We start from the raw sequence: 27,041 nt of genomic DNA, 5'->3' as shown, positions 1-27,041 counted from the left end.
TGTAGTGTCCTAGCACTGCGAGTACTCATTGAACACAAGCTTGATGATCAACCATGCTTCTTTGTAGCCTATGTTGATTTTTAAGTTTTTGATTTAGCCAACCGGGCTGTTCTCTGGGACATCCTGAGAAATCGTGTGGGGACCAAGTAGTTGCAGTGTTTTAATGTAACGAAGTAGAAATGGTTCGTTACTGTACTTAAGTTGAATATTGACATATCTGTACTTTACGTCATTACTTACATTTCTGACGACTTTCACTTTTACTTCACTACATTTCCTCAATAAAATGTATACTTTTACTCCCATACATTTCCCTGAACCATCTTGGTTACTTGTTACTACAATATAAAAGTAGAAGAAATCTGATTGGGCAATACCTGTTTGCAGAGGTGAAAACAGTGGTGCGCCGTACCAGGAAGAGATACAGTCCTCTACAGCCACAACAGAGGGGTTCTCCTTTCACCCCTGCAGCATCAAGTGCTGTGTTTGACATAAAACAACTTTAAAAGACAACAAAATGAAAAATAAGTTGAATCTGCACCCCCGCTGAGGAAGAGGAGACTGGAGGGTGAAAAGGGGGCCATCTGCATTTGGACTCCAAACACGCACACGCCGATGCACGGCTAATTCCCACTGGAATTAGCACACACATTTAAGACACACTTAAGTACTGACAAAACTAGCCGACGTGGCTGTTTTGTTTATTTTATTTGAAATTTCTGCGAAGATGTGCTGCGTAAAAGCAGCGCCACGTTTTGGATTCAAGAGCATTGGTTGGTGGTGATGACACTTGCATTTTTTTTCCTTAAATTTGGCACAACTGTGTAGCTATAAATGACTGTCCTGTTTCACAAGAGCCTGGCTGTTGTGTTTAACAAAAAAGTGTGTGTGGTTGTCAGTAAAACAACGGCACTCCCGTCACCAACACCAGCTGCTCCACCAAAAGCGGATCCAGCCTTTTATGGGGTCGCAATTTCACTCTGCACTTGTTTTGGATTTTACTTTTACTCAATACTTAAAGTACATATTTTTAAAGGACACTTTAACTTTTACCAAAGTAATTTTATGGTAAGATACTTGTACTTTCACTCATGTATCACATTGAAGTACTTTATACAAGACTGAGTAGTTGCTGGACATCGTAGATGGCCTCTGCATAGGTACTGTGTTGTGGCTATCTTGTTCAGTAGCAGCAACACACTCTGACTGGAATAGATGTGTGAAAACAGTTTGTGAAAGGGATGGCTGATCTGAAAATCCAAATCACATTTTACTTCGTCCAGTAATGAATTTTTCTACCTCTCCATAAACAGAGTCATTGGAAAATGTTTTCCCATTTTCCAAGTAAGAGAGTGAATTTAAAATATAAATGTGAAAGCATACATATTTGATGTACCAATAGATGGCAGTACAATTGAACCAAGAAAGTGCAGTAAAAACTTGAACAGAAGATTTTTCAGTTTAATGGAACTATAAAGGTGAAGATGTTGGATCGTGTTACCATGGATTTTCATTTCTTTGCAGTTGGGTCTGTGTTAAAGTGTTGGAAATACAGAAAGCCTTCTGACTGATTTGTAAAATTTTCTGTCTGCTGTTATTACAATAGCGTTATGTGTGTTGGGTCTTTGAAATACAGCTCTTTGAAGTGTTAAGGAAGAGACTATTTATTACTATGGTTTATCCCTTCGAGACGCTGTCAGAATCATGCTGCAGTAAGCCAACCTTTTGCAGTAATTAAGACCAGAAGGCCGAGGGGACACCTTCCACTTCATTAAGGTTTTAAAGATGATAATTAGCTGTCTTTTTATGGCTGAAGATTTCCTTCTCATCCTGCTGTCTCCCTTTTTTGACATCCTTTTGTACACCTGATTTTGCTGTCTTTATTCCTCACTTTCTTCCTTTGTAATTTCTCCCACTTGCACCAGTGGTTTGCTTCGATGCTAAAATCAACTTTGACGACAACGCTGAGTTCCGTCAGAAGGCTGTGTTTGCTCTGAACGACATGACTGAGAGCGACCCCATGGAGATTGAGGCGGCCAAATGGGACCTCAAATATATCGGAATGGATGGAAACATTGCCTGCTTTGGTAGGGAAACAAAACCCTTTTTCCAAACAGACTCGTGCCATGTGTACAAGTGTCTCTCTCTCTCTCTCTCTCTCTCTCTCTCTCTCTCTCTCTCTCTCTCTCTCTCTCTCTCTCTCTCTCTCTCTCTCTCTCTCTCTCTCTCTCTCTCTCTCTCTCTCTCTCTCTCTCTCTCTCTCTCTCTCTCTCTCTCTCTCTCTCTCTCTCTCTCTGTGTGTGTGTGTATAAAATATAATATGCAGGGGTGCACATAACTGGTACTTATTGCGCTCGTATGTGCTAAACATCATTGATGCACAACAGAGGGAAACACTTTTCCTACAATCTGTCATTGCTTTCCTCTTATGAAGTCCTTCCCTTGTGTTTTCTTCTGTGCATCATTTATTTTCAGCATGCACAAGCACCATGAGTACCAGTTATGTGCATGCCTGTATATATGAGTACTCCTCTCAGAGAGCAGATCCCAGTACAAGGTTGTGAAGCATTTCTTAAATCACATAACTAAAAAAATCACGGTCATCTTAAAGACTTTGTCGAAGTAAAGGCAGCCTAGGATCTTCTCCAAGTATTTTTCTGAGGACTCCAGAAGGAATGCTGCCATAACCAATGTGTTCTAATTAGCTATAATCCACCCAGAAAGTCTCCAGTGAACCAGATTGTTAGCATTCTCATTAAAGGCCCCCTCTCTTGTCATAAATCAAAGCTTTTACCATGTACAGCAGCACAAACAGGTGTTCTTGCTTCTTACCCTGTAGCCTCATAAACATATTAGCTGTCTCTTAGTACCCCACCCTACATGCAAACACACAACTGTGCACATACACACCTCAAACTGCATTTCGAGCTTCTAGTCTCTTTCAAAGTAACAATGGCTGTTAAGGCCCTGCAGCTTCCTTGAGAGCTCTGTATACGCCACGAAAGTGACAGCTGTTAAAGCAAATTTCCCTTTTATTGAGAGCTCAGTTGGAGAGCTTGCCTAAACCAAATGAGGTAAGGCATTTGTGCACTTGGCTCCTGCACAACTCAGCAGGGCAGACCTGCTGGCTGTTGGCTGAATGATGACACAGGCCAAAAAGAGCACAGCAGAATCTCTTTTAATCAGCTCCCTTTTCTTTAAAAGCAAGAGCAGAGTCAGATTTCCTGTTGCTCAGTTTGAAGCATTGAATGTTACTGTTTAGAACATTTCCAGCTGGTGCACTTTTTGGACGGTTGCCTTTTCTTCAGGTGATAATTTCCTACTGGAATCATTGTGGACATTCTAACATTTAATGTTTTCAATAAAAGTAATATACCAAATGGTCAAATTTAAATTTATTATGCCATTTGTGATTATTTGCGTAACAAACTGTTCACACATAAGTGGATAAATACTGAAGCTCCATCATTCGTTGAGCTTAATTTGTTCCTGCTGTTCTATTATCTTTTGTATTGTTGGTTATGCATATTCTTGAAGCTTACACAGTGAATTCTTGCAGTGAATGGAGCTGGCTTGGCCATGGCTACATGTGACATAATTGACTTGCACGGAGGAAAACCTGCTAATTTTCTGGACTTGGGAGGTGGAGTCAAAGAGAGGCAGGTGTATGAGGCCTTCAAGCTGCTTACGGCTGACCCTAAGGTAGGACCAAACTGCTTAAAATGTTGGTGCTGATCAGAGTATAAGGTCCTCCAAAACTAGTTTAAAAAGTTTAAAACACTTAAGTTTAAAAAAGTTAAGTGAATTTGAAACTTTGTAGTTGTCCAGGTCTCACTTGTAAAAGAGGTCTTGATCTCAATGGGACTAACCTGGTTAAATAAATGATAATTAAAGTTAAAAGCAAAACATGTGACTTATACTCTGAAAAATACAGTATTTTATCTTGTTTGATGAACTTTGTTCTACACTTTAAGGGAAATTTTGGTTTTATTTGGGTTATAACGATGTACCAGTATGAATCCTAAATTGATGTTTAAGTAATAGGTATGACTACATTGATGCTTGTAGGCGTGTGAATTCCAGGGGGCACGAAGAGGATTATAATCCCCCAATAACTGAACCCCCGCGCCACACAGTCACAAAAAATAAGGGCATGTTGAAAGAAACAAAATGTCATTATGAAACATGATAAAGTGGATGGTTTTCTTGATTCAGTGTAATTAGGAGCCAAATTATGTTATGTCCCTCCCTCCCCCACCCAATCCATATAAAGGCACCTTGACACTTGCACGCATTTCACCCCTGCATTGTTGCATAACTCACCGTGCCGATGTGGCCCGCTTTGTTCGGCAAGATGCTGCGCTTTGTGCCACTGGACGCTGCGTTATTTAAAATAATTATTTTGTGGCAGATTAAGCGTTGGCTGATGAAACCACCTCTAATTGCTCCGGAATCACAGAGGAATTTTCTACAACTGCAGCTTTTCTTGTGTGCTTCATGATGTAGAGAATACATTTAAAATCATCTCAAAAGTAATTATTTGTAATATTCACATTCTATTAGCTTGGTAAAACTGTTGCATTGTTATTCCTTCTTATGAGTATCTGTAAAATTATGTTTATTATAGATTTAACATATCGTCATAATCGTTCAGATGAGCTGCGCTGTGCTAATGCAATGAGTCACAGTGTTTTTGAATTGTTTGTGCAATGCTCACATGTAGTAGTTCACAAAATGAATGCATGCAAGAGATTTTGAAGATTTCAAAATTTTCTTTGCGCAATTGCACACGGCCGTGCACATTTTGCAGCAATTTACGAGTTTACTCTGTAGCACGGCAGATTGCGTGCCAGTGCGTGGATCAAATTTGTGTGTCAAGGTACCTTAAGTCTTGGATGCGTCCAACAAAATCTTTATCCCCCAATCTCATCACATCAGCAGTAGCAAGTGTGTGTGACTTGACTGAGAAAATGTAAGGCATGATTCTCCATCTTTTGCATTCTGATTAACCGACATATCTCAACATTGCACCCACTGAGTCAAAACTTCACATATTCTCGAGAAATGCTGGTTTCTCAGAATGCAAAAGATGGAGAACCACACCCTGCTTTTCCTGTGTCAACCTCAAAACTCCTCAGTTGCTCCTAATATATCACTACCATTTACTTAGAAAAATCTAAACGATTCCTACACACGTTGATGCACTATTAAAATACAGTGCCAAATTAAAAGCCTTTCTGTGCATGTACATATGCTCATACATATGAAGAAACACAGATTTGTATGCAAACCATAATAAATACACAAAAACTGTTTAAATGAAAGCATGCTTCAGAAAGAGCTTTAATTTAGGATTAGTGGCAGCATGGGTTGTTTAAAAACTAATACAGCTTTATGTTCAGAAAGCTAATAAGTCCAGATTAAACAATTTGAGGCTTGTAACGATACCACAGTGCTGCTTTTGTGTGTTGACACTCATCATGCAGTTAATTCCTTTGGTGCTGTCATTCCCACTTGCCTGGATTGAACGCCAGTTGCTTCTGTGTTTGTCAGTGCTTAACGTTTTGGAATACAGCAAAGTAATGCTTCCAGTTCAGTTCACACTTTGTAAGATGCTAATTAAAGTAAGAAGGAGATGTGTTTTAAAGGTGTTGTAGCAGACTATCAGTATTTTTCATATTCTGTCACGGAAGATAATGCTAACCCCCCAAAAAAGTGTTAGTTTTCCTTGTTTTGTCATGAGAATTTGCCAATCCTATATTTATTCTGTGTGTGTGACATCAAAATATTAAATCATTTCATTTGTTGTCCTGAACAAGAAATCAAATCAGAAAGACAGGCCAAGTAATTTGTTTAGTAATTATTTAACCCCAACCACAGCCAGTTTTACAGTGTGTGCGCGTGTGTGTGTGTGTGTGTGTGTGTGTGTGTGTGTGTGTGTGTGTGTGTGTGTGTGTGTGTGTGTGTGTGTGTGTGTGTGTGTGTGTGTGTGTGTGTGTGTGTGTGTGTGTGTGTGTGTGTGTGTGTGTGGTGGGGGTATCATATCAAATACAAGGTTTAGGCATGGGCAGTGCTAGCGGGCACTACAACTCCCCCTGGATTAGTCATAGCACCCCCAAGAAAATAATTCCTCAAGGCCTTGTCTACACTGAAACTGAACTTCCAATACAATGTTTTTCTTTGCCATTTTAAAAAGTGTTCCATTCAAGAAATTTCTCCATTCTCACAGATCCAGTGAAACTCCTTGAAAATACTGTAGTAATATGCCAGGCCTGTATGTAGTGCTGTAACGCTTCTACAAAAAATGGAGAAGATGACGTGGGGCTAATCAGTATAGCGCCATGTCGGCACACAGTTTAAATAAAGTCTTTTAATCTGACCTGTTGCCAACATTACAGCTGAAAACTGTTCTCATGATACCCTTGTTTTGGAAGATGACGTCTGGAAATGCATTCATTTGTTATGATGGAAGTTACTTGTTAAGAGTTTTTAAAGGGTTTTTTAAGAAGTCCCTCACTGTCTGTCTGCTCTGGGTGAGTTTCTCAGACTGAGCTGGAGGGCCCCGGTGTCGCAGACCGAACGTCCCCCCTAAAAATCGGATTAACATCTCATTTCTGCTTCATACTGCACACCAGTCATCATCTGTCTCAGCGACAGATATCTGAAGCTTTAGTACAACAGTCATTTCCACGTAAATTCAGCATTATTTCATCATAAAAGGCGGTGGAAGAGATGAGAACGCCACGGCTAAATGAGCTGGTGATGCGTTCACCGTGCATCGGACATTTCAAAGCGTCACGGAATTTCGCCTCGTTTATGATTAAAACAGCCTCGTTTCTGCTTAAAACTGACTTTAGTATGATTTAAGAGGTTTCATCTTTATCATCTGATGGTTAATAATCCCATTAATCTATTTGATTGCTTTGGGTGACGAGACTCCATCTCAGATGTGCTGCTGTGGTCCAAAATGATGCATGCACAGATGCAAAAGGTGGACCGATTTTTAGGGGTGGACCGTTCGGTCTGCGACATCGGCATTTTGTCCCACCACCAACAAGAAGAAAAAGAAAAAGCTAAATTACACAGTAAAATGACACTTTTAACAACGTGTTACAAAGGCAGGGCGATGACATCATCCTTTCAGTTTTACATAGTAAGACACACACTAGGGTTGTCACTAGTGTGTTTATATAAAATCTAGGATACACACTGTTGCAGTCAAATTTCTACTGTGTGAACATTTTATTTGTCATACCATGAATATTCCCGCAAGGTCTACTGGGAAGAAAGGTGGAAAGAATGAATCCAGCGTAAAGGCAATAAAATTAATGTGTGAGAGGCCCAAATACAAAGTCTTGTCACTTTCTCCTGTTATTGGGTTATCATTCAAGATGCTGTGGGTTTCTGCAAAATGAACTCAGGTTTTAGAGTTTACATTCACTCTTCTCTCTCCTAACACTTCTTGCATGGACAAAAGGAGTCTCCTGAAGTTTCATTTCCAAGGGGAGGTGCGTGCTGCTCCCTTATCCCACCTGCTGCTGTTTATGAAATCATAGACAAGCAGCTCCTCCCTAACTGTGAAGAAAAAGCAATAGGACTGACATTAAATTAGGTTAGAAGCACCATTAGCATTTCAACCAGGGGAGCTGAAACCTCTTCTCATATGTGGAGGGAATGCAAATCATTTCACAGAAAGAACAAGAGTTGTTGATTTGCATTTTTTTTTTTTTTTTATCCCCACTAATTATCATTCCCCAGCTAAAAATAAGGGGCAGGAAACTGGGTGGTTCTGGTTCAGATTTTGATTAACTGCAAGCATTTAGTAGGGCCAAATAAGTTTTTCTACAGATGAGTACGAGTATTTTTGCCCACACCATCACAGTGTGAACACGCAATAATGTCGTATATTTCTACAAATTACAATTAGCTGAATATGCAGTGACTTTAAACACATTTTATTCAGATTGACATCTTTCACAGCCTGCTTCAGTTTTCACTTCTGTATGGATTAAAAAAAATAAGAGGGAAATATTGCAGCCAGGAGAAATGTTGATTTGGGTGACGGCGAGTCTTGAGCACCTAGAACAAGCTTCAGCAATTACACATCACTCAGCTCTTTCACAAGACTCCATCTTTGTCTGATGTTAAAGAGCAAATTATCTCATGTAAATCAGACATAATTTTTTTCTTAAATGTCACTCACAGCTGCACTTCTTTCTTTTCCTCCCTTTGCAACATCCACAAGATATGTTACTCTAGCCTTCAGGCAGGTCAAACAGAATTTTGAACTGTGTGTGGGTGGGTGGGTGGGTGTGTGGGTGAGAGAGAGAGAGAGAGAGATAAACAAGACATGATCAGGTTGTCGGTGTGCCTTTTTTACTTCATATGCGATTTATTTATTTATTTTAGTTATTCATATATTTGCAGCATTTTCTCTGTAATATTTCCCAAAGTCAAATTAAGAGTAAATTAAGAGTCACAAGTCTGTTTTTGATGTTTTAATCGCCACCATTTGTGAATGATAGACTGGCGGTCCTGTCCAGTGTGTACCACGCCTCTCGCCCAGTGTTTGCTGGGAGAGCCAATTTCAAGGTTTTGTTGTTTTTGTTGGGGGGTAAGAATGCAAAAAAAAAAATTAATGCCAGGAGTACCTTTGTTTAATAAAATTGTCATCTATTCAGAACACTGAGTGGTCTTTGTTTATCACCGACGCAGCAAGTTCGATCAGTCCGTCAGTCAGCCAAACGCGGAAGTAACGCTGTGCTGATCAGTGACCAATATGAAGTAGGTGCACAATGAGCATGTTGTGTAAGGGAGGTAACTGTGTAGTCTTTCAACTTCCAATATTCGGTAGTTTTCCCTCCAACAAATCATAAAAACCGAGACGGTATCGAAGCGCAGTCGAAGCTATTACTTACGCACGTTTTCATTGGTTATTACAAAGCTTATGACCAATCAGCGCAAAGGTTATATATGCGTTTCTCCTGCCCTTTCCTTTCTCTCGCCCTTACATGTATGTTTGTTGACAAGTGTGCCATGCTGAAAGTGGAGAATGCTGAAAATCAAGTAAGTCTAGTTATGAAAAAATATTTTGGTCACAAAAATACACATGTACAGTAGATGGTCTTAGTAATGGTTTACAGTTTGAATTATAGATATGAACACCTGGCATTTATAGTAGTTTTTAATATCATTTTAGTGCAATTTGCATGTTTTAAAACAGCACCCGCCGGGGCCTGGAGCCCCTGGACCCTGGCTTATTTTCCTCTGAAAATCAAATTTGCCAATTTCATCCCTGGTTCATGTCTGTATATACAGATGAGCATTTTATGCAGGTGTGCTCCCCCCACATGCCACATGTGTAGGGTGGCCCAATAAGACCAACAAACCGGCTTTGTCTGTTACATGAATCATCAGAAAAATAGATAAACATGTTTTCACATCTCATTTCAGTACTGGTTTATCAGCTCTTTTTAGCACGTAAAGGCACAGTGGTTTTATTCAGGTCATGATAGAAAGACAAGCTAGCATAAGAAAAAGAAAATGTAACTAATGGAGAATAAAATCACCATAATATTTTTACAATCGAATGGGCTGTCATAGGGCACACTCTGTCTTTCAGCTGCTGGTGTGCATGAATAGTTGTAGCAACACATGTACAAGGCATTGGAAGTGGCTCAGATTTTTCACGAATGGCATGTAATTCCTCCTTCGTGCGCTAGTCTGCTTAAATGACGTTATGTGTGAAGGGGCCCTTAGGATGGCTATTAATGTTCCTGCCCATAAATCAGTGTTTGTGGTGTAAATATTAAACATACATGTGACGTGATTGAAAGGCTGTAAAGGTTTTTGTGAAAAGACAGAAGGGAAACAGTCCATTGAGGAGAGTACGCCGCTATAATGATGGCATACATTTCAACAATAACCCATTTTACTGTCTGCCTTTCAGTCTTTGTTCCTCTGCCACGTTTATACTTTTTGCTCTCTTTCGGTCTCTGCTTTGATGTCTCAGGCTCATTGTGCTGAGAGGAACTGGAAGTGATGTGAGTGTACTGCCTTCACTGAATAGCACAGACGGGGCCTGAGATGACAAAGCCTGTTTCTTTTTTCTTACTTCTCCAATGCCTACCCTTTTCATTACCTTACGCACGATCATCTGCTGAACTAAAAAGCAGATGAAATGGGGATTCTGTATGTGAAGTTGGAACACCACAGAAGAAAAAGTCAAAAGAGAATGAGTGTTTCTCTCTCTCTCGCTCTCTCTGTCTTACTCTCTCTCACTTATCAGTTGATTTAAAATAATGTAGATTTGTAGCTCAGCTGGGTGTGCTTGACCATTTAGTGTTATATGAATTTAGGCCCCTGGTTTTCCAAGCGCGGACACATATATTTTCCATGCTTAAAAGAAATGACTCCACTTTCACACCCATGTGCAAGAGTTTGTTGACAGAGTGGCTGAATTTATTGAGGTTTCTCTCACATCACCTGTAGGCATGAGGCAGGAACAGCAGCAAACACCAACAGCCAAATATTCTCCTTATTGCCTTGTGCCTCTGCTGTAAAGAACATGGCAGATGGATGTTTTGTCCAACACAACATCCATTTTCATTGAAGGCTTAAGGCTGTTTCCTGTCATTTTCTTGGCAAGAGTAAAATGCCCACTTTTTTTAAGATCCACATTTGTGCGTTTTAGTGTTTGGCCTACTGACGTGAATTTTTAAAAATCACAATTTTCACAATAATAATAATGAGTGTATGTATGTGTAATAGATAGATAGACAGACTTGGATGCCAGCATTTAACATTTTGGTTTTATTTTGTATTTTATTTGGGTTTAGTTGGGGGTGATGATTTAAGTGCCTCTTCTGGATGCAGTGGGTTGACCATCGGCTGGCTCATATTGGACCGTATTTCTCACTGGCAGCTGTGGGGGGTGCCCTCTCGTTGGCTCCAGTGTAGCAAGCTCGACCTTGGGTGTCATAGAGCAGCTCTTGACCCAGTAAGTGGTTTCATGTGGGCATTGCTCCATTGTCTCCCTGGAGGTTTGACTCCTGTCTGCCATTAGGAAAGAGGCTCCCTATATGTGTCCTATATCCATCTCTCACAGGGCTGGTTTGAATACAAGTCTTCATGGGCTGTGGTGTTCTATGGTTACTCTTCGCCTCCTGCTGGTGTGGTCTTATCGCTGCGAGCAGGAAGAGCATGTGCTCTGCCTGTGGTGCTGGTTGGCACTGTGAGCAACCAGTTTGGGGGCTGTGTGACACCGATTCAACTCTTCCTCGCATTCTTTCATAAGTGATCTGTCGTGTCTTTTCTCTGTGTTTGTTATTATTGTTGTTGTTGCCTGTATGATTGTGACAGTGACTGTCTCATTGCTGGCTGCACAAAAATATCCCCACAGGGATATTAAAGATTTTTGAACTTGAACATTGACATAATGACATATTACACATAGATATGTCCTCAAACTCTTATAAAACATTTCTGCAATTGCTGCCATCATTATAATCATCTCCTCTGTTGAACACCATTTATTTATTTTTTTCTTTTGCTATCTCTGTTAGCATTTTTGAGCTGCCTCCGTATTTGCTGTCTGGTAATCATGATTGCGTGGTCCTTCCAAAGACTGGCTATATAGTTTTTATCAAACATGGATCAAGATCAGCAGCACGGTGGCTTAGTGGTTAGCACTGTTGCCTTACAGCGAGAAGGCCATGGGTTCAATTCCCGCCTGTGGCTTTTCTGTGTGGAGTTTGCATGTTCTCCCCATGTTTGCGTGGTGGGTTTCCTCCGGGTGCTCCGGTTTCCTCCCACATCCAAAAACATGCGTGTTTGTTGGATTGGAATTCGTAAATTGTCCATCGGTGTGCAAGTGTGTGTGACTGTGTTTGTTTGTCTGTTTGTGGCCCTGCGACAGACTGGCGTCCTGTCCTGAGTGTACCCCACCTCGCGCTCTATGACTGCTAGGATAGTCTCCAGCTCCCCGCAACTCTTGATTGGACTAAACGGTTGAAGATGAGTGTGTGGATCAAGATCCAAATGTCAAATATAATTATACTTCCTGCAAACAATAGTTCGTTGAGGGGGTGGGAGGGAGATGTTTGTAGGAATCCATGTCTATCTGTGCGTCTTCTGATACTTCTCCTAAACCACTTGGTGGATGTCAGTTAAACTTTACACAATGATGGCCCGCCATATGAAAATGTGCATCAAGGAAAATAGTTCCGCTCTGACTCCGTCAAAGGAGATACTTGGCTTTCAAGACTGTCATATGCATTTTCTTTTTAGTACAGTGGTCCCTCGCTATAACGTGGTTCACCTTTCGCGGCCTCGCAGTTTCGCGGATTTTTTAGTGCAATTTTGCATGCTTTTTTTTAACAGCGCATTCTGTTCTGCGTCCTTATCAGGCGGGCCGGTCGTGGCACCGGTCGGCATCACCGCAATTGCTGTCACTGCCTCCGATGCACTTACTGCAGTGGTGTCCAAACTATTCCAGAAAGGGCCGAGAGGGTGCAGGTTTTCTTTGCAGCCACTGACTCCAGCAGGTGATTTCACTGATGAACTCATCCCACCTGCTGAAAATGATGTTAATCAGTGAAATCACCTGCTGGAGTCAGTGGCTGCAAAGAAAACCTGCACCCTCTCGGCCCTTTCTGGAATAGTTTGGACACCACTGGCTTACTGAGTCTGCAGGCTCGGTAAACGCAGCAGCGGGCCACTCACACCGCCCTCCTGTCTGCTGTGTGGAGCTGCACCAAATCTGGCAATAGGTCCAGAGACTACACTCGCTGTTTTGATGCGGATGTTGACTGCAACCGCAGAGCTCCGTGGCCACCAAGAGAGGATTTGGATTCCCGCATCCGTACCTCTGGAGGCAGTGAGCGAAGGGAGAGTTCTGCGTGTGTCTGTTTCTAATCTTCTCACCCAGAAGAAAAAAGAGAGTGTTTACACAGGAGAGAAAAGTGAGAAAATGTTAATACCTGTTTGAGAAAAGTGTATAAAGTGTGTAGTGAGGGGTTTTACAGCCTTAAAACATTTATAATAATAGCAAAAAATAATGCTGACTACTTCGCAGATTTTGCTTATTGCGGGTTATTTTTAGAACGTAACTCCCGCAATAAACGAGGGACCACTGTATATAGTTTTTGATTCTGATTTTATTCATTCAGGAAATTAAAGTTTTTCCATGCTCTCTTGTTCTTCTCATGGTATTATTATACATATTTATGGTCTTGAAAAATTCGGACACTTATCTTAAATAGTTGAAATATAGAAAGGTGACTGAATTTTTAGACTTACTGAAGCATCAGAATTGAATGCAGAAAGTCAGTATTTTGGCTTTCTCAGTTCACTGCTGTTGGAAAGAAAAATGGAACAATTTTGAGCTGGTGAGTGCAACCACTTAACCACTTTTCTTCACATTTCTCTACTTGACATGGAATGTCTTGTTTCTAAAATTTAAGAACATTCTCTTTTGTTAAAGTGAATTTTGAAGGGTATCTGTTGAAATGTGTGCTCTACCAAGACCCAGCGGGGTGGCTCTGTCTGTTCTAAAATGGAAATCGTGTCTAGACTAGATCAAACATTTTCAGCAGGTTTTATTAAACTGCATTCCAATAATACACTTTCTTGGTCAAAAAGTAAAAGGGGAATAAAAGTGGCTTCATTTCATTAGTCAGATCTATCTCAAAATGAAATGATTTTTTTTTTCTCCAGGCATGAGAACTTCTCTGTTATTATTGTGAACTCTATGCAATTGAAGGTCTCTTCAGGCAGACAAATGGCAGGTATGCTGAAGACTGCAAGCACGCGATTAGTTAGTGGCAAGAACCTTTGTTTTTGCAAATACTTTGTGAGGCATTTAGCACTTTTTCTGGTTGCACTAAAAGCCATGTGTCCTGTCTCGATTAAATGCTAACATGTGGGGGCAATAAACATTTCTCCCCAATCAAGACCTAGGCCTTGTCCACATGGAAATGGAACTTTCCCTATACAATCTTTTTTTTTTTTGGTCATTTTTAAAAAATGTTCCATAAACACAGCACTGTTTCAAGAAATATCTGCATCCACACAAAGCCACTGAAAATGTTTTTTTTGGCATTTTCAGTAAATTATGTAGTACATATGCCAGGCTTGTATGTGGTGCTGTAATGCTGCTACAAAAAACAGAGAAGATGACATGGAGCATTCTCATAACCCGTGTAAGGCACTCATCAATGTGGCAGCAAAAGCTAAAACTTTACAAAGCGTTCTATGACTGAGGAAATATGAAGTCTTTGAATCTGACCTGTTGCATCCTTTTGCTCGATTCATCATCACAGCCTGACGAAAATGGTTATTCACATAAGACACCATTGTTTAGGAAGACAACGTCTGGAAATATTTTAATTCCTTGTTGTGGAAATTGCTTGTGAATAAATTCCTCGGTGTTTGTCTGCTCTGGGTGTATTTTTCAGCCCGAGCCAGAGGAAGCTGCCACTCTGTTCCGCCACCAACAAGAAGAAAAATAACTTATTTTAAAAGCTGAAAGTCTTTTCTGAAATTATCTTTTAGTGGAAATTATCTTTTAGGCTTCCAGCATTCACCACAACCATCCTTCATCCCTTCAGCATTCTGTTAGTGACAAAAATAAATTCCATTAAGGATCCACCAAGACAAAAAAGTATGTTAAATTACTCTGTTAACATCAACAACAACATATCGTCAAAACATAACAAATGCTTAGTATTGCACCAGCAAGACATGCAGCATTGCATGTTTTAACAGGCAATATATAACTGTTAAAATTCCCAGCCCATACACACATTTTTGCCCACAGCCAACACTGCAGGGAGCCAGACAATTTGTAATCACGAGTCACCTGTGATGTGGAAGCCAAAATGTCTGTTATATTAGAGGCAAGGAAATCACCTCTGTGTCGGAAGCATAGGCCCAGAGGGAGACGCTGGTCCCCTGTGTTATCAACATAAGAAAAAGAAAGCCAGAAAAGCGTAGTCCCACAGTAATGGAGTTCATTCCCACTGCTCAGAGTATTAGGCAAGTACTAAAAAAGAGGGCCAGTCATTGGGGGGGGGGGGGACTACTTAGTCCTGCCAACACATGGGGTTTCCACACTGCAGAAAGAATGAATATGATTGTAACAGGTAGAATATTTTAGGGTTTGTGATGTATTTCTTTTTCATTCAATTATAGGCTGTGTGGGACTGCCATTATAAAAGAAAGGCTGTACATCATGTAATGGTTTTCCTGCAGATTTTGCTTAGAGTGCATTAAAATCCTGCTTTGGTGACTGATCTATGCTTGGGACCTCTTTGATTATAGCATTTTTAAAACAAAATAACAGCAGCAATGTGGGAAACGTGTACTGCAGGCAAATCCAGAGTGCACTCAGCCTGTGAGAGTCCTTGAGATGCATTCACCGTAAGTCTAATCAAATGTAACTGTGTACACACCTTTTCTCTGTTCAACTAAGTGTTTTTTATGATTGTTCCCCAGTTGAAACATATAGTTTCTGTATGTTTAGCGATTTTACATCTGTTCATCTTAAAATTCTCTTGTGCTGCCACTGTCAAGGCCACATGAAGTGACAGATGTAGATGATGTTTTTCTTTGAATCAGATGGACACATCTCACAAATATTCAACTGAGAAACCAGAATTCATCTAGCCAGGGTTCAGCATTAAGGTCTTGTGTACCAAACAAGTTCAAGGGAAATGTCCTTGTCCAGAAACAGTTTTTTTCTATCCTGGCATATCTTGGTTATCATAGTTGTTCAGAAAAAGGTCAGCATTCTTTTCTAGCCACATGGCACCCTGTCTTATAAGATAAGATAAGATAGTACTTATCTTATCTTATTAGATGGGGGGAGAGATACCACGTTGTAACGAAGTTGAAACATTTTAATTTTAATTGGTCTGTACCTTTCTATGGGATCAGGAAGCCATCTTGATATTTTGTGATTTATTTTTGCAAGCAGGCTGTTTGGCATCATTATGACAGTAATACATATTCTTTTGCCTAAACATCATGAAATATAATTGATGTTTTGCTGTATAAAGCCCCTTTCACACCGGGGCTACTTCGAGTTGCTTCCTGTGGCGTCATGACGACGCAGGAATGTCTGTGTCAGGTGCGCGCAGCGGTGGGGGAGAGAGTAGGTGACAGCGCAGCCTGCAGGTTCTCTGCACAGAGAATCAGAGTGCACAGTTTGGCTGCTGCCAGACTGTGCACTCTGATGTGTCTTGTAGTTTATATTTGTTCTTGTGCTGAGCTGCAGGTCTGCGTTCTGAGTTCTGTTATAGTTTATCTTTCTTTCTTTGACCACGAGCTGCGTGTGCGCGTACGGACCGTCTGTGTGTAAATGTCTGGAGTTATGCTTGATGTGGACATGTCCTGTCTCTGGGAATCAGTCTTTGAGCAGGATTTTTATGGACTTTATTTAACAGAATGATGAGAGAGTTTGAGGGAAGAGTGAGTAGCTGCAGCCAGCTATTTTTTTTTCTTTTAATTGTTCACATGTGCGCACGCGAACGATTCATCCGTGAGTGGACTGACGATGTCCAGACTTTTTACTGGATGTGGACATGTCCTGTCTCTCGCAATCAGTCTGTGAACAGGACTTTTATGGACTTTATTTAAACACATTTGTCAAAGAGCGAGGAGCTGCAGCAGCAGTCAGGCTGAAATCAGCAGCATTTTTTTTTTCTGTGCTCTTTTTTTAACATGTAGTTTTACTGCATTGTGTACACAGTATAAAAACAATCCTGCGTGATTTATACATAGGGAATAATGAAACACAGCAGGAATCATAAATTGGCATAGGGTAATGTTGTATTGTGAGGGTGTGGCTTCCAGTCATGTTGAGTACCGTCGTGTTGCTCTGACTTGCGCTGAAACCACTTAATTTCTGCGTCGAGCAGAAGACACAAAAAAAAAGACGCATGTTTAATTTTTGGCGTCCGATTCGCTTTGTCCTTTGCGTCCCTCACGCTGTTGTGGTGTTGAGCTGCATCGTCTCGGCACTTGGTTGCTTCCACGTGGCGTTGTCATGACACCGCACAACGCAACTCGAAGTGGGCCCGGTGTGAAAGGGGCTTAAGGTACTAGGCTGAATCACATGATGTGTGTGTGTGTGTGTGTGTGTGTGTGTGTGTGTGTGTGTGTGTGTGTGTGTGTGTGTGTGTGTGTGTGTGTGTGTGTGTGTGTGTGTGTGTCTACTTCACACTAAATATTCACAGTCAAGCTTTGGTCCCACCGAATAATAAAACCATGAAAAATGAGCCATGTATGGATTTGTCAGAAATTTCAGTGATTATTCGAATAATGAGCCATGTACAGTGACTAATGCACCGAATCATCTTAGGTGCATGTCTACTGTGACAGACATAATTAAAAAAAAACAAAATCCGGAAATCACAGTGTATGATTTTTTTAATAATTTATTTGTATGTTACTGCTGCAAGTAAGTATTTGAACACCTACCAAGCAGCAAGAATTCTGGCTGTCACAGACCTGTTCATTTTTCTTTAAGAAGCCCTCTTATTCTGCACTCTTTACCTGTATTAATTGCACCTGTTTAAACTTGTTAGTTGTATAAAAGACACCTGTTCACACACTCAGTCAATCACACTCCAACAGTCCACCATAGCCAAGACTGTCTAAGGACACCAGGGACAAAACTGTAGACCTGCAGAAGGCTGGGATGAACTACAGGACAACCAGCAAGCAGCTTGGTAGAAGACAACAACTGTTATAATTATTTATTAGAAAGTGGAAGAAACACAAGATGACTGTCAATCTCCCTCGGTCTGGGATTCAGTCAAGATCTCACTTTGTGGGGTAAGGATGATTCTGAGAAAGCTCAGAACTACACAGGAGGACCTGGTCAATGACCTGCAGACAGCTGGGACCACAGTCACAAAGATTACATTAGTAGCACATGATGGTGTCATTGTTTAAAATCCTGCAGAGCAGCAAGGTCCCCCTGCTCAAGCCAGCACATGTCCAGGCCCATTTGAAGTTCACCAGTGACTATCTGAATGATCCAGAGGAGGCATGGGAGAAGGTCATGTGGTCAGATGAGACCAGAATAGAGCTTTTTGGAATCAACTCCACTTACCATGTTTAGAGGATGAGAACAACCCCAAGAAAACCATCCCAACCGTGAAGCATGGGGGTGGAAACATCATACTCTGGGGGTGCTCTTCTGCAAAGGGGACAGGGCGACTGCACCGTATTGAAGGGAGGATGGATGGGGTCATGTATTGCGAGATTTTGGCAAACAACCTCCTTCCCTCAGTAAGAGCATTGAAGATGGGTCATGGCTGGGTCTTCCAGCATGACAATGACCCCAAACACACCTGGTGAAAAACTACAGGAAAAGTTCGACCTCTGTAATTGCAAACAAAGGCTACTGTACCAAACATTAACATTGATTTTCACAGGTGTTCAAATACTTATTTGCAGCAGTAACATACAAATAAATGCACCTAAGATGAAAATTTCAGACCCCATTATGATTTCTAAGTGGGATAACTTGCAAAACTGCAGGGTGTTCAAATTCTTATTTTCCTCACTGTATGTGAACATTGTGCAAACAATTAAAAAAACACTCCGACTGAGTGCGAATGATTGCATCAGCACACACAGCGCAGCTCGTCTGATCAATTATAAACGTGATGTTAAATCTATCATAAACATACTTTTACAGCTGCTTATAAGAAGGAAAGAACATGCAACTGTTTTACCAAGCTATTACAATATAAACATTATTAATATTTACCTTTTAGGCTGTTCCAAATACGTTCTCCACCTCATGCAGCGCATGAGAGAGAGAGAAAAGAAAAGCTGCAGATGAATCAGTCCTCCGTGATTCCAGAAGCGATTAGAGGTGTTTTCAACAGCCAAACTCTGAGTGAAAATGATTAATCCAGTACAAAATAATTATTTTATATACAGCGTCCAGCGCACAAAGCGGGTGGGACTGTCACAACGAAGTGCATGAGAGGGTAGAGCCAAAGTAGCCTGTCCAAAATAGTCTTCCCTGTCCTCGTAGCCACCAGGTACTCGGATAATGTGCTTCTAACAGCCTTGTCCTCACCATTAACATGCCTCTAACATTGTTGTTTGTCCTTGTAGTACCTCGTACACAAACTGACCCACACTGTTTTGCTAAATTTTAAACATATTGAAACTAGCGCCATGCTCAGAGATGAGCCTCGTTAGCCAAATATTCTGGCCTCTAAGAGCCACTATTTTGCCGTGTTTGTTAAATAACTGGACTCGTACCAAAAAAAAAAACATGCTACATGGCTCATATTCATCGTTCATTATTTGGTGGGAACAGGGCTTCGTTGTATATTTCAGTGCGAAGTTCATGCATCATGGCTAAAGATCAATCTTGATCAGTTCATTAAAATAACTGCTAGCAGTGTTGTTTATAATCCAACTATTTTGTCAATAATTACTATATGTATAGTAATTATTGACTATACTGTTACGTACTCACAGAAATGTGGTTTCCAGTTTGGAATGTCACATTGTGCTATATATTATTTAACCAGTAGATGCCAACAGTCTCCAGTGAGCTGTTAAATGATGCTTCATGTCAAGAACCTTATAGTGAAGTACTTGGCTGGGAGTCAAGTGTTCTACACGATATGAGATTTAAGTTATGCTCATTTTTTTCCCCCCAATGACAGCTTTCCCTTTACTGCCTTTAAGTGAAGTGTCATTTTTTTGACCATTTCATCCACTCCGTCTCAACCTGTTGTGGTATTAGCATGCATGTTAACTCGCTTTGAAGGAAAGGCACCCGGGCTTCCAAATCAGCATGCAGATCCATATCCAATCTGCTGTGACGATTCCAAGTGAAAAAGGGAGAAGTCGAACAAATTTACGATGTAAGCTGTGTCATGTATGCATAACATTTTCCAAATGTGAGGAGTGTTAAACCTGCAAATTTACCAGTCCACTCAAACTCTGGAGGCAAATGAGTGCAATAGATGGAATAGCAGTTACTTGTCCCATCGGTCAGCTTCTCTAGTAACTTCTCTGATCAGAATTTTTTATTAGATTAGACCACCCGACAAACATTCACACCAAGCTCTGCCATCACTGGGATATATATGGGATATACGTACATTTCAAACTTCACTCAACAGAGCTCAGCAGTTTTTAATTTATTGCTGTGATGTTTTTTGTTGAAGACATTTGATCCCCCATTTCTCAAAATATATGACCAAGCATATAGAAAAAGCAAAAGCTGAGTAATTACAATTTAAGGTGACAAAAGTACATGTTTGATGTTTTGATTAATGGTCCCTGAAGAATGTCTAAAAGGGCTTTTTATATAAACAGACCTACAGTTCTTTTAGTGTTTATTTTTAGTTTGTTTGTGAGACAGTCAGGCTGTTGTCAAGCATGCATCATTGTGAAGTGGTAGTTTATTAGTGTAGTTTTTTTTCTGTCTTTTGAACACAAATACCAATAAGATTGACATTGACACAATAGTATGGTGTTTGTGTCAACTCTGGTGCCACGTCACTGCTTCCACCACATCACGGAATCATCCCAAGTGCCAGGTGGCAACCATATCAGGCAGACAATCAATCTCCAATCCACACTTCTCGAAGGGAACAGTCTGTCTGTTAAGCCAGGTGAAGCATGGGTGTCCCCTTGGCCTTCTCCATCCACTGGTTTCCTTAACACTGAGACACCTCCGTCCTGTATCATGCACAAAAAATGCACCACATATCCAAAATGTTGTAACTGATGTTCACTCACAATGCAAGTGATACTCTTCATTGTCTTCATGTAAGTTATCTTAAGTAACCACTCATTTGAGGCAAAGTCATTCCAGCAGTACCCAAGTATCCTTGGAAGACACTGAGTTCCAAACACATCCAGTCATTATCTCAGGTCATGATTAGAGTCCAGGTTTCACATTCATACTACAAAGGTCTGTTTGCGACAAGCAGACTATCTGTCTGTGTTTGTTAAATGCATACATAAACCCTCCTCGCCATTAGGCAGTGCTGGTCTACATCCTCCAGGCAAAGGAACCAGAAGCTGTGGAGAATCAAACATGGCAACAAAGCAGCCTTTGCTCCTTATTTCACACACTCCCACTTGTTGTTCACCTTTGCAGTGGATGAAAACTGATCTCCATGAAGCTACGGTTTGTCCTGGCCTTGTCAGTACTGTGTCTTTGGGTGTTGGAAGAACAGAGACAGTGGATACAAATAAAAAGACAAATAAGTGACATCTTAAACCTCGGTACTGTTTGGCGCAGTTAAGTCTGGCTTGACATGCATTCCCACCGCCAGCAGTAACTTTTCTTTGGTAGGCAGAACATGGTAGACATCGACATGCACGTCATCGAGAGCGCATACTCGCCCCTCCACATGGAGTCCACACAGTGTAATTTTAACATTATTTTATTTTATTTCAGCCTTGGTGGATCATTGCTGGGATTTCTTTTCATTGCGAGCAGAATGCTGAAAAGGCCACACATGGCTGTGGTGAATGCGGGTATGAATAAAATTGAGTGCTATGATGCTTTCAGATTTTACAATAAGTTATTTTTCTTGTGTTCTCTGGTACACACTGAGAAACATACCTGGAGCAGAGAAACATTGAGGTACTGCATTTATTTGTGTTATTTTTATGCTTTTTTTGGTCTTGGTGGATCATTAATGGGATTTATTTTCGATGCAAGCAGAATGCTGGTGTGAATAATTGGAATGTTGTGAAGGACTTCCAGGTTTCAAAATAAGTTATTTTTGTTTGTGAGACAAAATGGTGGCATCCTGTGGTTGAGGCAGAGAAACACACCCTGGAGCAGACTAACACTGAGGGACATCTTTATGCTGTGTTTATTCATTAATTTCCATGATAAGGAATGAAAGTATTTCTCAGATGTCATTTCCCAAAATATGTAGATAAGTTTTCGTCAGGCTGATGATAATGAATCCGGTTGAAATAATGCAACAGGTAAGCTTCATCCTTTATCTTTACTCAGTGTGTCAGTGGTTTTAATATTTGAAACATTGTAAGTCAGAACTGTATGAATAGTCACATAAGGAATGTAGCTTTCACTTTAGCTGCTAAACCAATCAATGAGCAGCAGTGGGTTAGCGCCTCCCTTTTGTAAACGGTCCATTATTTTGGTACCCCAGCCAAAAAAGTGGTACGGTACAGGTCATTTATTTTGGTACCCTTCCTAAAACACACATTTTTATTTGCACATTTTTATTGTGAATTATTCCTTGTATTCTTTGAAGATACTTGGCAAATAAAGGCTATTGTGACTCTGATTCTAAATTTGAACGTGGAACTGCACAAAATAGTGTTCCTTACCGTGCCGTAAGGAACATACCAAAACCTTTTTCAGGAGCTGTAGTAAAACAAAACTTCAGTTTTTTAGAAATTTCAATTTGCTAAAGCTGAACAACCAACCAGCATGCCCACTCTCATCAGTGCTGACCACCATGATTCAAAAAACCACTGTTGCTGAGTGCAGACGAGCCAACTATAGGGGACACGCTGGGCCTCCCAAGTGGCCAACCACCGGCTTGGTGTGAACAAGCATCAAGACAAGAAGCACCAGGACCCTAAAGCCTTGTGCCTTTATTCCCCTGCAAAGATATTGATATCCAGTGCCCTGTAGTATTATATGGTAAAGTTGTTTGTATGTATTATGGTTTATCATGCATAATCCCCAGCATGCATTTGCTGGTATACATTTAATCTGACATAGACATCTGCTCTTTATTTATGTCTCTTGACACTTTTTAAATCTCCCTGATGTCCGTATTCGCGTTTAGCGTGCACTTTCCTCGGAGGCACAGCTGCCGCCGCTCATCAGAATCACCCATGACATCCTATAGCTCCTCAGATGTAGTTTAACATTTTATTAATGTCACCTTTCGCCTTAACTAAGCTCTCAGAAGTCTCAACACTTCTGAAGCATGTCATTCCATAAGGATTATGGCCAGCTCAGCTTTTAGCTTGACAGTATTAAAAAAAAATACACATTAAAGCTGGGGAAGAAGTATTTAGCAATAGTTTGTACTAAAGGCCTTCACTTCCTCCAGAGAACAGTCTAAGATAGGTTGTTGGGGGGGGGGGGGGGGGAGTTACGTCACACCAACTGCATCAATGAAAATTTCTGTAAAACATATCAGATGACTACTATGAACACTATTATTTCTATTTAGAATCATTTGCCAAATTTGTGATCATTGCTTTGATTTTATTTTGCATAATTTTATATGTAGTTTCACTATTGCAGAAACTTCAATGTAAGTCTGTTTTGGAGCACTTGTGATGCTATGTTTCACCTGTTTGCATAAATAGCACAGATGGAACAACAATTAAATGTCTGAAGTAGGAATCTTTCTGTTTAATTGCTGGCGCATAAACACTATTATGTGGTAAAGTTAGTGTGAAGAGGAAGCACAATGTGCATACCTGCAAGTGGCTGATTGAATTTCATTTTACCCTTAGATTCCATTAACACCTGCAAAATCCTAATTTCCATACTTCCATTTCATCACATTACTAACCGCAATCGATTGCACACTTATTCTTAGTAATTCTCTCGCAAAACTGTTTCCACCCCAATGTGCTAATTAATTAAGTAAGACAATTTTGGAGGCTGTCATTGAAGCAGGAAGGGTCACACCATAAGTAAAGGCAGAAATACAGTTGGCAGACATCATGAAGGGTAAATTTAGGATGTAGAATTAGTGTCGAAAGATGCACTATGGAGCTGGTGGCTTGTCAGATTGATTTGCCCTTCAGGGATCTAATGCCTTGTCTTTTCCTGTGTTTGTGATGGGATAGAACAGAGCAACATGCTGTTACAGGCTCATGCCATTTGTCACCATATCATCAATTGACAGCACTTATTACTTACCACCATGTATGCATATAGACTATGGATTGCTAATGTATTCATCCTAAAACTTTGTCAGGGCACCAATTTGTCCCCTGCTGATTTTGACATACACAGATAGACTGGTCTCATGGGGACATCTGATTGCACTTTCTCCTATCTGCCACTCCTCATCCATGGGAAATCAACAGAGGATCTGGTATTGGGGCTTGTGCTAATTGAGCTCTGCTTTCTATGTTCTCTTATTGCTGCAAGGGGCATTTTCTCATTGCAGCACCTGGTTCACATCCCCGAGTCCAGGGGAGCCAGCCAGCGATCAGATAGGGCTTTTGGATGCCATAGGGAGGCAAGCACCACATGATTGAATGACCTTATGAAATCAAGCAGTGGGAGGAAGGGCACAACGAAGAAAAGCTTCATTTGTTCTCATGCACCTCTGTCTGGAAATGAAGCTCTTTCTGTAATGATAGAGAAAATTGAAAATGAACTTAAGTCACATTTGGACATTAGAATTTTTACAGTAGTAATTACTACTGTGGGTTTTGGTATATCTGTTGCCATGGGCTTTGTTTGACTTATATTCTGTGATTTACTTCGTTTCACTTTCCCATTCAATTGAATAGGAAAGTGTGTCCAAACTTTGGACTGGTACTGTATAAATTGTAATCCTTGATGCTATATCTTTCTTTATTGATATATGATAAATCTTTTATGATTCTTTATTTGTATATTTTATGAATCATTTATGATTCTTCTGCAAGGGGTCATTATTTCTTCCACGTAATTGCTGAATTTTAATGATATCATGATACTAAGGAAAAAAAAAAGATTCTATGCAGATTTCATTATATGATTATCATAATTCACGTCACATCAATACACCCCTAAAATACAGGGTGAACACAAAAACGCTTTTTGGTTTCAAATATTTATAATATCAAAAGTGACATGAATAATTTTACAATTTTGAAGAATCTGCAAAAGAGAAAAAAACTTGATGAGTTTCTGCAACTGTAGATACCAAAATTGTGGTAACAGACAGAGGGACTTTGTGGGGGATTCTTGCACATAAATTAGCTTCACACAGGCATCTTCTAACTGTCACAGCACTTACAGGTAACTCCAGACTGTCTTTGATCATCCTGGAGCTGATCAATGGGTGAGCCTTTGCCATTCTGGTTATTCTTCTATCCATTTTGATGGTTGTTTTCCGTTTTCTTCCACGCGTCTGTTGTTTTTTTTTTTTTTGGTCCATTTTAAAGCATTGGAGATCATTGTAGATGAACAGCCTATACTTTTTTGCACCTGCGTATAAATTTTCCCCTCTCCAATCAACTTTTTAATCAAACTACTCTGTTCTTCTGAACAATGTCTTGAACGTCCCATTTTCCTCAGGCTTTCAAAGAGAAAAGCATGTTCAACAGGTGCTGGCTTCATCCTTAAATAGGGGACACCTGATTCACACCTGTTTGTTCCACAAAATTGACAGACTCACTGACTGAATGCCACACTACTATTTTTGTGAACACCCCCTTTTCTACTTTTTTTTTTTACTAATAGCTCAGTTTCATAGCCTTAAAAGTGTGCATATCATGAATGCTTGGTCTTGTTGGATTTGTGAGAATCTACTGAATCTACTGGTACCTTGTTTCCCATGTAACAATAAGAAATATACTCAAAACCTGGATTAATCTTTTTAGTCACATAGCACTACTATTATTCTGAACACTACTGTATGTGTGCATGTGCTATGGGGGATTATGTATAGCCACTCAAACACCCGCTTGATGATGTCGTCCAAGCTCTCTGAGCTATTCACTTGCACCACACACACTGTGCCCTTTCCTGTCCTGTACAACAAATAATGTGGGTGATATTTTTTAAATGGCTCAGGAGGGGAGCCCTGCGTCTGTGAAACACTGGTTATTTTGGAGTCAGCCAAAACTGTTGAATGTTGCTGTAAAATAATTAGTTGAATGATACATTTTAGAGAACAATCTAACAAAATACTGTGACATAATCATCTGCAATATACAACATTTTAAGGCATACAAATCATTGGACGTGCATTTTAAATCATGATTAGCAATTCTGCTTTTAATAACGCATTGCAGGATTTCTAGTCATTTATTCTTCCTTGCTGTTTTTAGCCTACAATGTTCACATGTACAACCCCTGGCAAAAATTATGGAATCACCGGCCTCGGAGGATGTTCAGTCAGTTGTTTAATTTTGTAGAAAAAAAGCAGATCACAGACATGACACAAAACTAAAGTCATTTCAAATGGCAACTTTCTGGCTTTAAGAAACACTATAAGAAATCAGGAAAAAAATTGTGGCAGTCAGTAACGGTTACTTTTTTAGACCAAGCAGAGGGAAAAAAATATGGAATCGCTCAATTCTGAGGAATAAATTATGGAATCACCCTGTAAATTTTCATTCCCAAAACTAACACCTACATCAAATCAGATATGCTCGTTAGTCTGCATCTAAAAAGGAGTGATCACACTTTGGAGAGCTGTTGCACCAAGTGGACTGACATGAATCATGGCTCCAACACGAGAGATGTCAATTGAAACAAACTCTTAAAAGAGGGTAAATCATCACGCAATGTTGCAAAAGATGTTGGTTGTTCACAGTCAGCTGTGTCTAAACTGTGGACCAAATACAAACAACATGGGAAGGTTCTTAAAGGCAAACATACTGGTAGACCAAGGAAGACATCAAAGCGTCAAGACAGAAAACTTAAGGCAATATGTCTCAAAAATCGAAAATGCACAACAAAACAAATGAGGAAACTGGAGTCAACGTCTGTGACCGAACTGTAAGAAACTGCCTAAAGGAAATGGGATTTACATACAGAAAAGCTAAACGAAAGTCATCATTAACACCTAAACAGAAAAAAACAAGGTTACAATGGGCTAAGGAAAAGCAATCGTGGACTGTGGATGACTGGATGAAAGGTATGTATAGGTAGGTATACTGGTGCTCATAAAAAAATTTTTGGCTGTGGTGACACTCATATCATAGGCATAAGATCAGGATTCTTGCTCATGGTTGATTAACCCTTTTAAATCTAAAGCAATTAACAGTAAAATATTTTATGTAGTTTCATTTATTTTCAGAAGCTCCTGTGTAAAATA

At 40.2% G+C, this 27,041-nt stretch overlaps 1 protein-coding gene across 2 annotated transcripts in view; it reads left to right on the top strand.

Annotated features, from left to right (window-relative positions):
* suclg2 (succinate-CoA ligase GDP-forming subunit beta) overlaps positions 1 to 27,041 on the top strand; it is a 395,797-nt gene that overhangs the window by 255,107 nt on the left and 113,649 nt on the right. For both annotated transcript variants that reach the window (XM_034167173.1, XM_034167172.1), the window contains 2 exons: positions 1,926 to 2,087; positions 3,560 to 3,702. In XM_034167173.1, the coding sequence (XP_034023064.1) occupies positions 1,926 to 2,087; positions 3,560 to 3,702 (305 nt within the window). The remainder of the gene's footprint in view (positions 1 to 1,925; positions 2,088 to 3,559; positions 3,703 to 27,041) is intronic.

The sequence above is a fragment of the Thalassophryne amazonica genome, chromosome 3 (genome assembly GCF_902500255.1).
Source record: "Thalassophryne amazonica chromosome 3, fThaAma1.1, whole genome shotgun sequence".
Lineage (NCBI taxonomy): Eukaryota > Metazoa > Chordata > Actinopteri > Batrachoidiformes > Batrachoididae > Thalassophryne > Thalassophryne amazonica.
This window is presented reverse-complemented; position numbering and strand designations above follow the sequence as displayed.